At 39.8% G+C, this 17,897-nt stretch overlaps 1 protein-coding gene across 1 annotated transcript in view; it reads right to left on the bottom strand.

The window, feature by feature from the left end:
- PTN (pleiotrophin) overlaps window positions 1-17,897 on the bottom strand; it is a 66,771-nt gene that overhangs the window by 9,823 nt on the left and 39,051 nt on the right. The window contains exons 2-4 of the mRNA XM_026037276.1: window positions 8,649-8,752; window positions 6,923-7,096; window positions 5,692-5,853 (exon numbers count right to left, since the gene is read on the bottom strand). Of these exons, the coding sequence (XP_025893061.1) occupies window positions 5,692-5,853; window positions 6,923-7,096; window positions 8,649-8,751 (439 nt within the window). The 5' untranslated portion in view covers window position 8,752. The remainder of the gene's footprint in view (window positions 1-5,691; window positions 5,854-6,922; window positions 7,097-8,648; window positions 8,753-17,897) is intronic.

The following is a 17,897-nucleotide window of genomic DNA, read 5'->3' as shown; positions in this document are numbered from 1 at the left end:
GTCCTGTCTGCAGGCAGGAATTAAGGTTGGCACTACAGAGCCCTAAAAGCACCTGCTCTATCTTGTTCCTGGCACCAAGGTAGGGATGGGCTAAATCTACTCAGGAACAGAAGTCCAGCTCTATATTTTCACATCAAGCATGCCTAAGAAGACATTAGAAGACATTGGTGCCAAATGCTATTTTAAATGCACTGAGATTACTAAAGTCAAAACAAAGACCATAGTTAAAGACTGTATTCAGACATTTAACTTGAAGTAAATTGTCATATTCTGCTAATTGCAGAGATTGGGGAAAAAAGTGAACAACACTTTTTGTCAGAGCATCTAACTGGGAGCTAACAGCTCCGATCTGTCACTGCCACTGTGTAACCCTGGAAAATCATTTAGCATTTCTGCCTATCATTTACTGCTTTTCTTTAAATTCATCTTCTACAGGTCCAAGGAGTGATATTGGAGGATTATCTAATCCTGAGCTTAAAGATTCCCAGATAAAAGACAGGATATAATGCAGAGTGTTTGTATTACACTAATCTCTTAAGCACTTCAAATTGTGTGAAATCAGTAAAAACACACAGAGCATAATGTTTCCTAAACTGCAGGAGCACACACACACCTTGTCAGAGAACTGTACTGTCAACCTGCGAGACTCTCAAACTCTTTATCAGATTCACATTACAGCAAAGAAATTACAGCCAATGCCAGCTGTAGCTGATCTTGCCTCAAGGTGAGCAACCTTTTAAAACACTGCTGCAGGATGAGATGTTTGGATGCTGCTGCCATTACCAAAGACAGCGGCAGCTGCAAACGGAGAGAACGTTTGCCAGCCCTGATCAAAATTGTTGGCCTGTGTGGTAAGGACTGAGCTTAGTCAGGGCGAAGTAATTCACAATCAGACATACTATAAACTGTATATAAGAAAGTAATAAAGAAGATGTAAATACAAAAGGGTGCAAAAAGTTACCTGAGAAAAAGTAGGTGAATTTTAAAAAAAACAATGGGCTCCTTCTAAAGAGAGTGGGTAGTCTTTGCTTACTCTATTTGACTTTATCTTAATCAGAAGAATAATGGCTAAAAGCACAAGAGTGATTGAGAAAGTGACAGGAAGAATCAGAGTGACATAAAGACAAAGTGACAAAAGAAAGAGAAGACTACCAGGCAACCCAGTTCACCAAGAGTAAATTCCTTCTTCCTTAGCAGCTAAAGCAAAACGTTTCCTGACTCCTGACAATACCCCATTCTTTTACTTTCTGGTTGGCTGGAACTTGAACAATCATCAGTCAAGTTTGGGTAGCTGTGATGTCGGCCAGATGGAGCTCGTCGGCAGTGTTTTCTGCTCTCCAGTGCAAGTTGGCCATGAGAGCAACTGCCCCACAGAAGTGCCTGGTTCTTTCACATCTGTCAAGATAGTTTAGGGAGACCTTGAGCATCCCTGACATTGCAGGCACTGATTAGAATATGCAGTTCTGTGTGTGGGAGGAGATAGGGCTGCCTCTGCTGGGATTCTGTGATAAAAATCATCCTCTCACCCTTTCCAGCCTTTGAGACATGTTTTCTCATTACCTCATTTATGTACTAAATATATAATGTAGTGTCTGGACTATCACTGTCATATTGCTGACAATCTCTCTCTCTGAAAATGAATGAACAAGATTCAAGAACGTACAACAACTTTGCTTCTGGGACAGCTGCACGTTGGCCCAGCAGCCCAAGCTGCCATCATCCAAGCTGAAAACACCTCAGGAAAGCTCTAGGGAAGAGAGCTCATGAGCAATCCAGATAAGCTTCAAATTCCTGATTCATGATCAACTGTCCTTTAAATTTAATATATAGCGGAGTTTCTCTAATAATTGAGCTCTCACAAGCAGTAAGCTCTGAGACATCCAAGTGTCCCAGGCTACAATCCAAGTCAGTTGCTTGGAAGTACCAGCCAAGGACAAAATTCTGAGACAGAGCAACTGCTCATGAGGGAAAAAAATACAAATATTTTTAAGAAAAGTTATCCAAGAGGTAAAATTAGTTTCCAAACTAATGGACCAAGGGAAAAAGACTATTTTAAGGATTTTCTATGAATACTGACTAATAATGATGTTAAAACAACTTCTTTAGGACTCTTCAGTTTATCAGTCAGGCATTGGTTTCTCAGGTTAATGAGTATCTCCTGGTTTACTTTATGAGCAGCTTACAATAGTTCCTGTCCAAGCAAAATATAGTTCCATTGGAAAAATCTGCAAAACAAAAAGCCTTGGGATTTTTCTGTGGACATGTTTCCTTTTGGTTTAACAAAAAACAAACTCATACAAAAAAGAAAATCTTCCAAATGTTTGATCCTATGAGCAAAGTTGCTGTGTGGAACTGTTCATGAACTGGAAATGTGGATAGGCAACAGGAGAACAGCAGTTACAGATGCCTTCAGTTTATCTGCATTATTCTCCCGGAGATTTCAGACACCAAGCCACAGTACAGAGTTGTATCATGTGAAATTTATATACAATACTTCAAATGCAGAACACTAGGAGACACAATCTGACACACCAACACACCTTCTTGAATTTTTAGTTAAATGCACTAATTCATTTTTAAAAAAATGGTAAGACTCAGGGACAATTGTGAAAGATATCTGCTCCACATGCAGTAGTGATGAAAAGAAAAACATATTTAATTTAGTGAGCAAGTACATTACACTTAGTGAGTGTGATGATTAATAATAAAGAAACACTACACTGCTATTTTTCTTTTTCAACACAAATCAGTAGAGGACATGCTTGGAATACTGTGTGTAGTCCAGCCACTTCATCTCAGAAAAATAATCAGCTGTACCAGAAGGAATTTAAGTAAGACCAGTAGAGAATGCTCCTATCATGGATAAAGTATTATGTGAAAGAATACTTAAAAGTCAAAGGTTTTAGCTTTAAAAGCAGGTAATTAACAGAAAATAACAGAAGACATACAAAACTACGGTTTACTGGTGAAATTCAATGGGAAACTTTTGCTGCCTCTATGTATAATACCAAATCAAAAGAAAAAATAATGTAACAGGCTACAAACACAACCTTAATAAGAAGAATATTTCAAAGCAAAGGGGTTTAGTCAGCAAAACCATTAAAACAACTCTTTAGTAAATACACTGGTATTTTTCAGTGAAAAATGACTGTTAACATATTCTCAGTCAGTTCACATCTGCTTTTGGTACACTCAACTTATTTTTGTCAGAGATGTACTCGGTGATATTGCTCTTGAAGAACATACTAGTCAAAAACATAACAGTTTAGTGGAGGAGTCCATCATTTTAATCAATAAGACCCTCACTACTCTCTCTCCAGAGTAAGCAATTGCCACACAGCCCTACAATTCTAGGCAATCACTGTGGGAGCTCACTGCAGCTAATCAGCATTTACAGGTCCAGTTGCATAAAAACACAGACCTTATACAACAGTGTGTTTCAGGAGAAAAATGCTTCTTCCAAAAAAGCTATCATATGCTTTTTTCTCTTGCAGTCTTGAGCCACTGATGTGAAGAGGGAGCCAAATATATGCCCATACTCCACTCTACATGATTAATCAGTAAATATATTATATATCATTTTTAAAGAATTACACTGGGCTCTATTCTAACTTTAGATGGAATATGGTTTATTTTTTCTTCTACATTGACCAGATATATCTATGTTTTGGGGGAGGAAGGACTAATCTCCAACCTGCATTTTTTTTTTCACCTCAGGAAGAAATCAGAAATATAGATTCTCGTTTCCACTAACATTTCAGCATTCAGATGTTTTAAATAAAGTTCAGCACGGCACAAAATTTCATAGTAATAATCTCAGTGACTTATGTTCTTATTCTAGTTGTTTAGTACTGCTAATACACTGTCCCATGTAGCTCCTATGAAGTTACAGACAGACTCGTGTCTCAAATCTGCAATACATATGTCTAAAGTGGAAGGCCTTGACAGACTTGCTGTGTTTGATTTCCACACATTCAATTCCTACTCCTACTAATACCAACAGCAGATGAACGAACAGGTGGCATGCAGGAAGATGCTCTAAGATTTCTAATGCAAATTAGAAGATCAGAATTTCTGTTGAGTGCTTATGATTACAACCTACATTTGTACCTACTTCTCAGTTCACATTCTTTCAAGTTAAATGAAGATTGGTTTCTCATTTAAGTCGCACCACGTAACTATGTTTGCTGCAGTCTGACAAAACCCAAGTTTCACAGTCCAAATCCATCTGCAAATCACTCATATTTAGGCCTCAGTTAAAATTACTCCAATTCAGCAAGCTCTACTGAGACATTGCTTTAAAGTTTTAAATTGAAAACTCCTCCGAACCATCCAACAGCACTGCTCTCACAGAATGATCCTGCATCAACGCTCAGCTCCGGCTGTCTCTTCCCTTCTTCTGATGGCCACTGATAGACTATACTGATTCAGCAAGAGCCCAACAAGGCAGACAGCTAGTCCTGGTTCAGACAGCAGTGGCCTACTGGAAGGACAATAGGAAGCATCAGGAAACACCCAACTCCCCAGTGACACTTAGACACAGGAATTTAATCAAAAAAGGGAAAAAAAAAAACTCCTCCTCCAACCTACTAAGTGATAAAATCACACAGTTCCTCCTGGACTTATTCCCTTCCAGTTACTTCTGCCCCAAAATGATGATGCTTATTGCTACCAACTCAGTGAAGCCAGTCGATCTCCAAAAATCTAGAGGCATCCTCACTGCTTCACAGCTTCCCCTTATCCACATAGGTTCTAGACTTGGTGGTTATCTGAGTCATATGTAAAGCAGATGGATGCAGCCACACACACTCCACCTGTCACTCCTAAATAAATGTATCTTTATAATAATCAAAATCATCAAAGCCTGAAATACGTTTAACCTCAGATGGTAATCAGCAGACAAATGCTGGAGTAGCATAGCTGATAGCATCCTCTAAAACACATTTATATTTCCAAAAAAACTCACAATTTCTTCTCCCCATAGCAATCATCCTACATATATCATACTACTTCAGCAAATCTGTACATTAAAACCCTTAATGATTAGAAAGGAAATAAGTTTGTCCAAGAGATACCTGGAAACATAAAAGTAGTGACAAGACCTATACCTGTCTGTATGCTAGGAACTACATTGCAACTGCAGTTAAATAAGACACACACATTGCCTATTGTGTTGTTATCCCCTCCTAGAATAGTTTATAACCCAAAACATGCAGAACATTCACATGCCCTCTTTTCAGTGTTCAGACAGCATTTCATCCCTTCATTACCACCTGCCCAGAAGGAAAGCAGTCCCTTTCAACCAGCCATTATTCATTATCAAATACAATCTATATGAAAGGTATGTTTATCTTGTAAGAGACATTTTTGCATGCTGTTCTTGGTGTGTTCCTGTCAGCAAATGAGTTGGGGAAAGCATCTGTACTCCAGTGAGCATCAGCAAACTGGTAGTAGCACAAGTGGTCTAAGGTTCCAATTAGGGTCCTGATCTTCAGCTCTCTTCCGTCTTATCAGACTGCCATGACTACACAGCTCAAGAATACCAGATTAGACACAGAAATACAGCGCTGAGGAAAGACCACGAAAGTAAAATTTCCTCCATACTACTAAGTTCTTATTGAAGCATGTGGGACATTACAAGTCCAGGGATTTAACGGAACTAGTGTGTACCTGTCAGCAACTGGAATTTACCTTGAGGTTTGGGTTTGGTAAGTTTCCCACAGGGCTTGGAGATTGTGACAGTCTTCTGGCAGTCAGCATTATGCAGAGCTCTCTTTAGGTTCCCAGTTCGGGTCTTCAAGGCAGTGTTCAAATCACATTCTCCCCAGGCCTGGAACTGGTATTTACACTCCGCTGCAAGAAGGGAATATATGGCCATTTTAAAAACAGAAGGACTGAGCATGAAACAAAAAAAATTCACAAAAATCGCAGAATGGTTAAGGTTGGAAGGGGCCTCTAGAGATCATATAGCCCAACCTCCCTGCTCCAGCAGGGACTCTTAGAGCACATAATTTATCTGAGTCAAATAGAAAATCATGCACTGCCAATGCTTGTAGACAGAAGGATCATGCAAAAAAAGCAAGCAAGCCCAGGACAAATTTAAAGAGCAGTTACAGGGATAAATTTGCTCCGAAAGAAAAATGCTGTAAAATGGAATTTTCTAGATTGGCACACATGTGGTATTATTGTCATACAAAGGAAGACACATGCAACAATGCAATTACAAAACAACTATAAAGAAAAAAAACAACAGTGGGCTATGTTGTTCACATTCTATATGGCTGACACTCCATTTGCTTGATGTCAAAGGCAGCAAACAAGACTTAAATAGTTTCAATATTTCAATATGGAGCAATGAATTTGTCAAGTCTGGAAGTGCTGCACTGATTGCCTTGATAAGGTCACAATCATGTCAAAGTCCTGTAAGCTGTTTACCAGAGAAAAAGCTGAGTTTTCAAGAGTAATCAGCTATGATTCCTGGACAGACATCTTGTCCAGGACAGGTCTGTCATATCTTTCTGAACTGTGTGAAAACACTGGTTTTATTCATTCCTTTCAATGGTCACACTGGTGGCTACCCATGTATCATAAGGTCAAGTAAGGACCATGTTACCCATAGCACACATTCACACTGTAAGAGAAAAAATAATGCTTCTAGTGCTGTCCATCAAAGGAGAACAGAGTACATGAGGTTATAATGAGTCTATTACACAGACTATCTGTTACAGGGGTTGCTTGCTCAGAGGAGGTTGCCTTCTGATAGCCTCACACAATATAGTTGCAATTAATTTGAAGAAGAAAAATATGGCTCCATCACCAAGACACTTGTTAGAGCTGAGCAGAAAATATAGACTTCCTTTTCCAAGCTTAGGTTAAGAAAAACCCAAAAAACTAGACAATAGCTTGGGAGAGTGAAGCTTACCTCCAAACTGCTTCTTCCAGTTGCACGGAATCTTACATTTCTGAGTCTTGGTGGTTTGTTTGCACTCAGCTCCACTGCGAGTACCTTCACGTGTCCCCAGGCCACAGTCACCACTAGTGGGTACACAGACACTCCACTGCCATTCCCCACAGTCAGACTTCTTTGCTTTTTTCTCTGGACGATGCCAAAGAAACAAATGCAAGCAAGAGAAGAGGTCAGTATCCAGAGCTTATTGAAAAGTTTCCATTCATCAGACTTGTTAACCACTCACTACATATGAAAGAATAGATGCAGGAGATACTCTTAAAAGAATTTCTTCAAAAGCAAAAGAACTGGCATATTCCTCACAGGTCTACAGAGGCAGGTCAGCCTCCTACATTTGACCCCAAACCAAGGCGGATTGCTGCAATTCAGTCTCACTGTATATTGGACCACACGGATATTCTGGAGTGAATTTTGATTCTGGAAAGAGGGACTAGTCTCTACATACTCTTGAAGATCAATGATCAAAACACACAGGAAAGCTCACTCGGAAAGGACATTCCTCTGTGCCCTAGCAAATATAAATATAAATACTTCCATATAAATATTTTCAGTGTCAACTGAAGCCCTACATAATATACACATAAGAATTTATGTGCTGACACCACACATCAGAGGATTCAAGCACCTTCAAGGAATAGTATGGATGCAAAGTTTTCATTTATATAGCATGCTAGTCCATATCAGACTATAAACTGAACTTCAAAGGAAAGAACAAACTAGATGGAGCAGGGTATGTGAATGCAAATTTAGTAAGGTTGATGATTATCCTGCATCCGAATGGTCAGAATCTGATCAGAACACGTCTAAATGCTGACAATATAACATCTTTGCTGCTACAGGACAGCAGGGAAGGATCTTCATTTAAATCGTTGTATTTAAGTTGATGAGAAAAATTAGCAATGTTATCAAACCTAACTGTTCAAAAGATCATAGGCACAAGCAGCTTTAAATAACATGTACAGAATGATTTCTTTTTACTTTTTCCATATTTTGGTTCACATTTTCTCATATTTCCATACAACCTCAACATTAGAAACATTCTTTTCTAATGAGAACACTAATTATAAGTCATAGGTCCTAACAGCCAATATGTAAGCAGTCTGTGAATAGCAGGACTTTAAATAAAACACTAAAAGATGTCATCCATAAAAATCATTAAAACTGGCTATGACAGATGTGAATTTTCCACCTCAGGTCTGTCTCACCTATAATGAGGTCTGAGTTCATCACTGACAGGAAGCAATTACCACTGCATGTCTGCTTGTCTATCTGAAGCAGAGACTTAGTTCAATTCACTGCTGAATGATTTCCACATCACACAGAATTGGTAGCATTTTCATACACGGCGCTGAATGAGCAGCATAACTGCTCCTCTGTGGTTCTCTCTTCAAGCGTGAACTCACACCCAGAGCAAATTTAAAGGAAAGCTGACTTGCAATACCTGCTCTGTAATAAATGGGGGAGTTCAGTCTCTGGGGCCATCTAGTTGGCAGTTTTCATGGAAACTCATTTCTATTTTCCCATTTAAGACAAAGTAACATGTTACAGCCACAAATCCCTACCTTGTATGTCAAAAGGTTAATGACTGTCCTGAATTTTGTAACAAGATCAGAAGCCTTTGACATTCGCCCACCCATGCAATCTACCTCAGGGATTAATTTTGGATTACATTGGTCCTTACCTGGTTTCTCTTTTTTGCCAGCCTCAGTGGTGCTCAGAGTGGCCATAAAAAAAATGAGTGCCAGAAGGGCAGCCGTGAACATTCGACGCTGTTGGTGTTGCATTCTGGGGATTAACAAAAGAGAGAAAAATGGATTAGTTAGATTGTCAAGTATCTAAGGTACAGCTTATCCATCATTATAAAGTAGGGAATGCTACACAGTCCATCTTGCGATAGTTCAAGTTTTTGTCAGGCTTATCTGACATCTTAAAAAAGAGCTTCTTTTACATACACGCACATACACACACACATACACACACAATTTATATAAGGAAAATGTATTGCCTTATCCTAATTGTCATTAGCATGTTGCTACCTACTTTTTCCTTCCCATCCAATTAGTGTCTATTCCTATTATCAGTTAAGCTAATTGCCTTAAATGCAAAATGGATACACAGACATGCACACATAGCTAGAGGCTATCCTGAGCATGCTAATGAAGCATATGCAATGAATCCGAAATCTGGATTTGGGAACTCAATATGCAACTATAAAAAGGAATTAAAAGCACTTGCTTGGCTGTGAAGGATCAGTTACTAGCCAGTCATCAAATATCATTCTGACCTGGCAGAATTAAGTAACTTACATAAATATTTCCCCTTCATTTTGCTGTAATTTTCATTGCCTCCCAGAATGCAGGGCTTTAGCAAGTGAACATGTTACAACTGAGCAACCTCCTGTTTCCCAGGAGGCCTCTTAAGTCTACAAGGGTACAAAGATGATGGACCAGAGACTAGCTGGATGGAAGGATTCTCCAGGATCCACACCATTCCTGCTATGTCAGTGCACAGAAGAACGTGTCAAGGGCACTAGCCATTAAGATGCCCTTAAAGACTCAACAAAACTGGTACTACAGAAAGGTCAAAGGTAACTTGAGCTCACTTAGCTAAGCACAGCAAACCTACTGAAGAAATAATCCTCACCATGAGCACTGAACAAAACGTATTTGAAAATACGTCAGTGCCACATTAAACCATCTTGTTCCAAAGCAACATCATTGTAGTGGGACATGGAAAACAAGAGAAAATCCAAAAGGCAGAGATTTTTGAGTGTTCAACTTTAATATCATGCCAGAAGCCAGATGAAAAAATATTTAAGTAGGTTTGTTTAATAAAGATGGTGTGTACACTGCAACAAACCTAGCATTCAAATATCTGAACCGCTGTCATCAGCATCAGTGGTTTGCTTCAAAAGCAAATCCTGTCATTATAAAGGCCACGAGTGTTTTCAAGGCCATTCTGAACTTAACCAGAGCCCAGAGCAGGAGCCTACATGAACCCTGCACAAGCTTTGGGCTTTTTTTTCCTCCATTCTGCTAAGTTTCTATTCATAGTCTCATATTCTTTACAGAAAAAGAAATTATATTAGATAAAATATGCAAGCTACTTCTGCACTTAGCTTACACTGCAAACAGGTTCTCCATAGCTAAATATAGTTACAATACTGTTGGTATATCAACCTTCTCCTCTTGAGCCCTTTTCCTTTGGAGCATCTTTGCCATCTGTAGCAGTGCACCTCATCTCACGCCCCATTTCTGCTATAATTTATCTTCTTACTCCTCTCTTCCAAACTATTACCTGGCACTCCTTGGTTCAAGGAGCACGAACAGCTGCCATAGAAATACACAAAGAAAGAGAGCTGCCCTAATTACTTCCATAATCCAAGATACCGCCCCAGAGTGTGGTCTGGGAGTGCTGGGACCTGACACAAGGCTGTACTGGTGGGTTTCCTGCACAGCAAGTGAGTACATGTAGGAGAAGCACCATGATGGCTTAACGCTCCCTTCTCAATTGCTGCGATCAGCCCCAGGGAACTGCAACGTGGTAAACTGCACCCTGTGCTGTTGGCAGTATCTGGGAGCTCTGCATCATTGCCTCCAGAGAAGGCGCATAATGCAGAGATGAACAAAATCCAGATGCAAATCTGTAAAATTGATGCTATTTTCCCTGAAAGGAAAGCAGGAAAAAATATCTATTTTGAGTCAGAAGTTCTCCAAAAGCCCTATGGACAAACAAGCAAACAAACAAAAAATCATGCAGCCTTGCTACAACATCAAGCCTCTTTCCAGAAGTACTTTTGTTATTAATTGTAAACAAGTGAAAAGACATTGAATACAGGATGCCTTACTTCCTGAAAAGGCATTGAGTTCACAATGCCGCAATGCCTTACTTCTCACCACATAAACATCTAGAATTCAGTATAATAGATGCAACTCCGGAACATTAAATAACTGCTTTGTACATGACAGCTCAGCACGGGCAGGTGCTCCAGCAAATTACAGGCATCACCCTATGCACTGTATTCAGCACCTATCTAAATACCAGTTATTTTTCAGAAAGCTGTGAAATCACACCTTTAATAATAAATTAATTAATAATTTGAGTTCAATCTTCACTTTACCTTGTAAATATTTCAGCTGGCCCTGAAGAGGGTGGATAAGAAGAAAAAAATATCAATGTGGGCTTGTTTTTAAAAACAACAAAGCCCAGTGAAAACAGTCTTTTATTTTTCCCCAAAACTTGAAGGTGACATTTTTTCCCTTCTTTTTCAAATCTGTGATAACATTTCCAGTCAAGCTTTTGCTTTTAATTCCAGTTCACCATTGATTTAAAAGTACTGCCTAAAATTTTAACTTAAAAGAAAAAGTAGGTATTTCATAGCATGCAAAATAAATGCTGCTTTGATGTTTTTGATTTTTGTAACGAGTTTTTTATCATTAACTCAGTCATTAAGAACTAGATCCTGTGTCAAGAAGGAAAAGTATTTTTAAAATGCTGTATGGCAGCAACCGAACATTGCAAGAAACAGGTATTAAAAAATGGCAATGGTATTTACAACCAACAGAAGAGTCTCAAATAAAAAAAGGAAAGACAAGACATTTGGGATGGGAGAAGCTGCAGCACACGAGGAAAAAAAAGTGAAGAAAGTGGGTTTAAGATAATTTAAAAAATCGAGATTGGGCAAAATCAAAAGAAGAGGATAGGTATGAGAAAACTCAGCTGAAATCATGAAAAGAGCACCCAAACTAGAATGAAGACAAGAACAGTTAGTGAGAGTTAAACACTAAAAAAAGACAGTGCTACAAAAACATGAAGTGTGTAATGAGGTGAGGACTGAAGCACAGCTGAAATGTACTGTAGCAAGTGGCAACAAAATTGAGGCGCAGGAATTACTTCAATCTAACAGTTGATTTCACAATCAATCTCTGTTAGCTAGCAAAAATGAAAGGCAAATGAAAGATTGGGAGGCAATCAGAAAATGGATGAGTTCATCAGCCATCCATGCACGACTTCAGTGGCACACTAAGCTCCAGAGAGTCAGACCCAAGTCACATTGTGTCTGCTGTTTAAAGGGCCTTTGGAGCTGAGCTCGACTCTCCCACTCCAAATCCTGCAATACTTCTTGATCCTATTTTACAGTCACTTCTATCCCTCCTGAAACTCTTCATTAAATTCCTCATTCTCTGTGTTGAGGACAATCCCCATAACTAAACGCAACAAGTCTTCAAGGAAATACACATTCCAGGGCCTGCAGCACAGAGCTCCCAAATCCACCAGGGACCAATGTCCTTATGCAGCACTGACACATGCACACACATCTGCTTGGACCCAGAAACATGGCAGATGTTCACAGATGTTCATACAGTGTCACGCCTGATGGAAAGAGCCCCAAAGGTTTATTCCCTCCAACACCAGGCCCTGCAGACATGGCTTGCTTTCTCCAAACTAGCATCACGCAGGCAAACGAAGAGTGCTCACAGTGCATCTCTTACACCTTGGCATCTCAGTTGGTGCAAGCCAGAGTCAATGCTGTGGCTCTGTCTGTGCTCATGCAATAAACACACAACTTCTCCACCTCTTCGAGCTATTTTCTTTATCCATTCCAATCTGAATTATGCCCCTTCTAAATGCAATATGCACAATATGCACCATTCTGGATGAAGTTCCACCTGTGAGCACCAGTGTTTATTTTTGCTAGCCCTACTGAAGCTAGGGTATGCAGCACATCCTAGCATCACATATGCCTTTTGCAGGTGGCTTTTTTTTTTCCCCTGTTAGTAACTATTACTCACAAGCCCTTTTCTCATCTGTTTTTTCCAAAGCAACTGGCAAGGTCCCAACCCATAGGGTTGTTTTCTTAGTCCATATGAGTATCAACTTCCACTCTGAGCTATTAAGTTTGGTCGCAAAATTTAAGTCATCATGCTCAGCTCATGCAGTAACATACGCCTAACAACATCAGCGTTGAAACTCTGTAACACAGAGTTTGCACTGAGTTTGCAAGGTCTCCGGACTGAAGCTTGTCAGATTGTTCTGTCTGAACTTCTCTTGACCTATGTACAGCTTTGTTTCATTTGGTTTAGCTGTAACAGCGAATTTTCCAACTGACCAGGTAGCTATGGCTAACATATTTCACTTTTGTTTATCTCCGAATACCACCCAGGGTTTATGACTCTAACCTAACAACGCAGTACAGAGAACCACAGGCCTGGTATCTTAGCAGAGGCCTTCAGAAGCCGAAACATGAGATGTGGCATAGAGGAGTACAGGCACGGGATGATTCAAGATGAGATATGCACTTGAAAATGGAGATCCCATAGCTATAAACAACTCAGCAATGGATAATTAAAGAAACAGAGACCTGGGGATGGACAAAACTGGTCACAGACGTAGCAAAGAGAACAAAGAGCAAATATCTAAAATACGTTGAAGTGACCATATATAGTAAATGCAGTTTTAGCACTGAGCACCAGATCAGCAAAGGAAGAGCAAGGCAGAGCAGCATATTAGCAAACTAAGGGACTAAGCCAGGAGCATCCATATACCTCATCCATATACCTCAAGGGAAGGAGCGAGGAGGATGGAGCCAGCCTCTTTTCAATGGTGGCCACTGACAGAACTAGAGGAAATGGCCACAACCTGAAGCATCAAAAGTTCCACAGGGACTTAAAGAAAAATTTCTTAACAGCGAGGGTGACAGAGCCCTGGCACAGGCTGCCCAGAGAGGCTGTGGAGTCTCCTTCTCTGGAGATCTTCCAAACCCACCTGGATGCAGCCCTGTGCCAGGTGATCTAGGTGTGCCTGCGTGAGCAGGGGAGTTAGACTAGATGATCTCTAGAGGTCCCTTCCAACCTTGAATATTCTGTGATAGGTCACAGTAAAGGCTACTAGAACAATGATGAAATCCCAGGTTTCCTCAGATGAAATTAAGTAATAAAATGGTATTTTAAAACGGTATTTTATCGTTATTTTTTTGGAGAGGTTGGTCAGATAACCACAAAAAAATATAGCTGTAACACTTTTATACAAAGACCTGCAACTGCTGTACTAAGCATCACAAAAATATGCAAAATCTTTGTGATCACTTCTCTTCATATATACTATAGAATATATTCCTATATTCCCACTACTTCCCTGTGAGAAATTTGCACTCCTGTTTTGATACAGCCATGAAATTTTGGGAGCTACATCAGCAAAACCAACTACTGGGGTCTGCTGGCCCCAGTCTGTGTGCTAACAAGTCAGTTCTAAGCACTGCAGAAAGCCATGAATCTTACCCAAAAAAAGCAGCCTGCGTTTAAGTAGCAGAAGACAACGGCTTTGCAAGGGCCACATGCCACTGCTCAGCCTCTGGGTCACTGCTTGGTGAGAACCAAATCACACTGCTGGCAGGTTTGGTTTGACCATGGAGAATCTGAGTTACTACTACCAGGCAGTTCTCAGACTTTCTTTCTCTCCTCCCCTCCTTACATTTAGCAAACTTTTTTTTCTTTTCTTTTCTTTTTTTTTTTTTTTTTAAACACTGGCATTTACAAAATACAGCACAGGGCACCCATAATGACAGGCCTGAATCAAAGAGTTCAGATAAAACAGAAAGAAAGGCCCAACATGACCCTGATGATGAACCCAAGTCAAATACTCTACTTCAAAAAATTGCAGCATGCAGCTTAAGGACTACACTTTTCAGTATGTAATTAACTTCATGTTCTCTTCTCAACATGGACATCATTACGCACCAGAAAAATGAACCTTGAGACCAGGAGGTTATGCCAATGCCATAAAAATAAGCAGGAGAACTTAGGAGTTGCATGAATGTGGAAAATTATTAAAACATAGCAAAGAGAAAGTTGAAAACTCAGTTAACCTTCCCCATCTAGCTTTGTTCAAGTAAATAAACTTAAGTAATTAGTCAAGTTGTGGATAACAGTTCCCCATGCCTTTCATATTTGTATTTGTATTCTGTGCTTGTCTTTAGCATTAAGATATTTTATATTTCTAGTTTCCTGGATGCAAATTAATAGTCCAGGTTGATAACAGATACTTGCGAGTGCATAAATTCCAGAGCATAATTTAGATTGCCCAAAGACTGAAGAAAACAGCTGGTCAAAATACAGAAAGAATATCTTTTTCCATTGAAAATGTTTTGTCAAATTGAAATGTCTCATAGGAGAGCAGCAAAATCAATAAAACAAGGCAGCAACTTTTTGAATTTATTTTTATGAATTACGTTTATTTTTGTTCTTCCATCTCCATAATACTAACTCTATTCCCTACCATAAAGATACAATTTTATAGGAGCCATACAACGCATTCTCCTGTTTCACACAGGCAGAATTTCCAAACACTTCTGCAATGCAGTATCAGATCTGGAAATCTGAACCTACATCTTGGCTTATTATTAGCCAGCTCAGGAAACACCAAGAGTCATCCAATTCCTTCACTGCAAATTTCAAGCAAAATTTTGCCAACCCAGAGAAGCACAGAATGTGGCCACAAAAAAAAAAGGAACCAATTCATTTGCTTTGAAAGGCGACAATATGTGGTAAAAACTTAGCATTCATGCAGTAGTGCTGTGCACAAAAATATAATGGTAATAAATATTTTTTTCTAAGCAAAAAGTTTTGTAAATGGAAACACATGGGTGGTTAAAAGGTCAGTGATCCAAAACTCTAAAGAGATTGGCAAAACCTTTCAAAGGAGATTTAAAATTTTATGCTTAGCTCTTTCCAAAATTGCATTATCGTATCCCTCCTGCAGAAACCACCTGTTCTAGTCATAAGGTTCCCCAACTACAAATACTGGTAAATCTTCTCACTTCCTTCTCTTTCAGCTCTCTCTTCATCACTTTTATGAACTAAAATACGCAGAAAATATATCTGCTTCATAACTCAGAGGGACAGAACAAGTCTACCCAAAAACAAGCTTTAGTTAGGTATTCCTTCTTACCAGTTTCTGAGATGTACCTAATTTCCTCTGCTTACCTGGGACTGTTAAGTGCAGCTGGCCCCTCCTTGGCTGGCTACTAGCTGAAATTGTTATGACTAAGAGGTCACAGCCTCATCCCTTTGCTTAGGGCAGGAGAGAAAGGGAGGAGAGCTCCTGATTGGCCCTTAATGGTAAAGTTTCCTTCTATATTTCAAAAGTTTTTATTGATACAGATTAGAATTATGAGGCCTGATTTTCTTGCTTGCAGTAGTAGTTGTTGATACAAACAGCACAGTAAGAAAAACAGGAAGGAACAACGGATATAACTAGTTTTGTACTTAGGTACACAGCCAAGGGTTATTGCTTTTACTATGAGGGCGGAAAAAAAAGTTCAAATATATACTGATTTTCACCACAATCCCCATGGTCATTACATCGCTGTGAATGCACCATGAGCTGTTTTATCTGTAATATACTTTCCATAATGAACAGCTGTGCTGTATAAGTCAGGCAGTTGCCTCCACTGTATTCTCTTTCTCATTTCCTGCTCCTTCACTAATGAGGACATTTTCAGCTGGATGACAGCGGGCAAATCACAGCATCTGTCATGATCCCCCTTTCTCCATCTAGGAAATGGTGGTAATAGCACTTGTCTCCTTCATAAAAAAAAAAAAAAAAAAAAGAAAAGAAAAAGAAAAAAAAAAAGGGAAATTGAATTGAGAACACCGTAATGAAAAGCATTATATGTGGGAGGGATCATTTTATTATCCAGCATCAACTGCAGTTTGCTCTACCCTCTTGAATCTTCCTGTTTCTGTGGTTCCAGGCTTTCAGCTGAGTGACCTGATCACCTCTGAACAGAGGAGAAGGGCAGAAAGGGGAAATAGCAAAACACAGCAGGTTCCCTTTACCTTTGACAGATACCTTTCCCTGGGAGTCTTCAGCTTTTGTCAAATACTTGAGCTTTTCTTTTTGCCTGAGCTGACTGTCAGCTTAGGGAGGCCTCTGGGAAATAGTCTATACTCCTAAAGAAAATAGCCCATTTCATTATTTCCTTTACTCATTATGACTCCCTGTCTCCTTTGCTGTCTGCTCTTCAGATGGCACTCCCAAATATGCAATGCAGTCAGAAAACTACTTAAGCTGAAAGCACATGGCCTCTCCCCTATGCCCTCCATTAATCTTTCTGCAGGACTGTCAGTCCTGCATACTTTTTTTTTTCTGAGAAATTGTCTCCTTGCTTCAAATGACAAAAATCTCACAGTGTTGGAGCGGCTATGTAGAAATAAAAAAGAGGAGGGAACTAATTCAGCCAAAACAAATGCACTGTGCACATGCGACAGAGATTTTCGCCACACTGGAGCTAAATCCTCCTCCTCCAAAAGCAGTGGGGGGCAGAGGGCTGCAGTTGTGTCGCGCTCACTCCCCTTACCCTGACAGAAAGTAAATGGCATCATTGAGACACATGCTCCATCTACCATGATGCTGACCAGCCAGTTCCAAAGAGAAGCAGCGCAGACCTCATCTTCTGCAGTTAGTATTTTCAAGATGCCACAGCCCTTCCCATTTAACTAGGGCGTTAAGAACTGCCTCTTATTGCAGTGTACTTAACAACCACGCAGCAAGGTTCCTACCTTGAATTCACAAAAGAGCGATGGCTTTTAAGGGAGGAAAAGACGAAAAAGAGTTCCTGTTTCAGATATGAGAGCCTGGCCAGTATTCACTACAACCCCACTAATACTAGTGACGGGAAACACCCCAAAACAGTTGCAGTGAAGCACAAGGCAGCACCGGTGGCAACAGACACTGCACGTAACACTATTCTGTGGCAGCAAGTTAAAGTGGTGCCCATCCACAACAGGTCATCCTAGAGATGGATTGATCAGTGGAAGAGATGAAAATGCCATCTCTTCACTTGACAGAACGGAAACTGACGTTTGCTGATATAAAGTGGCTTTAAAATAAAGCTTTATAAGCCAACCAAAACACTGACTTGTATTTATCC

The sequence above is a fragment of the Nothoprocta perdicaria genome, unplaced genomic scaffold (genome assembly GCF_003342845.1).
Source record: "Nothoprocta perdicaria isolate Ctin4 unplaced genomic scaffold, notPer1 scaffold_195, whole genome shotgun sequence".
NCBI lineage: Eukaryota > Metazoa > Chordata > Aves > Tinamiformes > Tinamidae > Nothoprocta > Nothoprocta perdicaria.
Note: the sequence above shows the minus strand (reverse complement) of the source record. Positions and strands in the feature narration are given on the sequence as shown.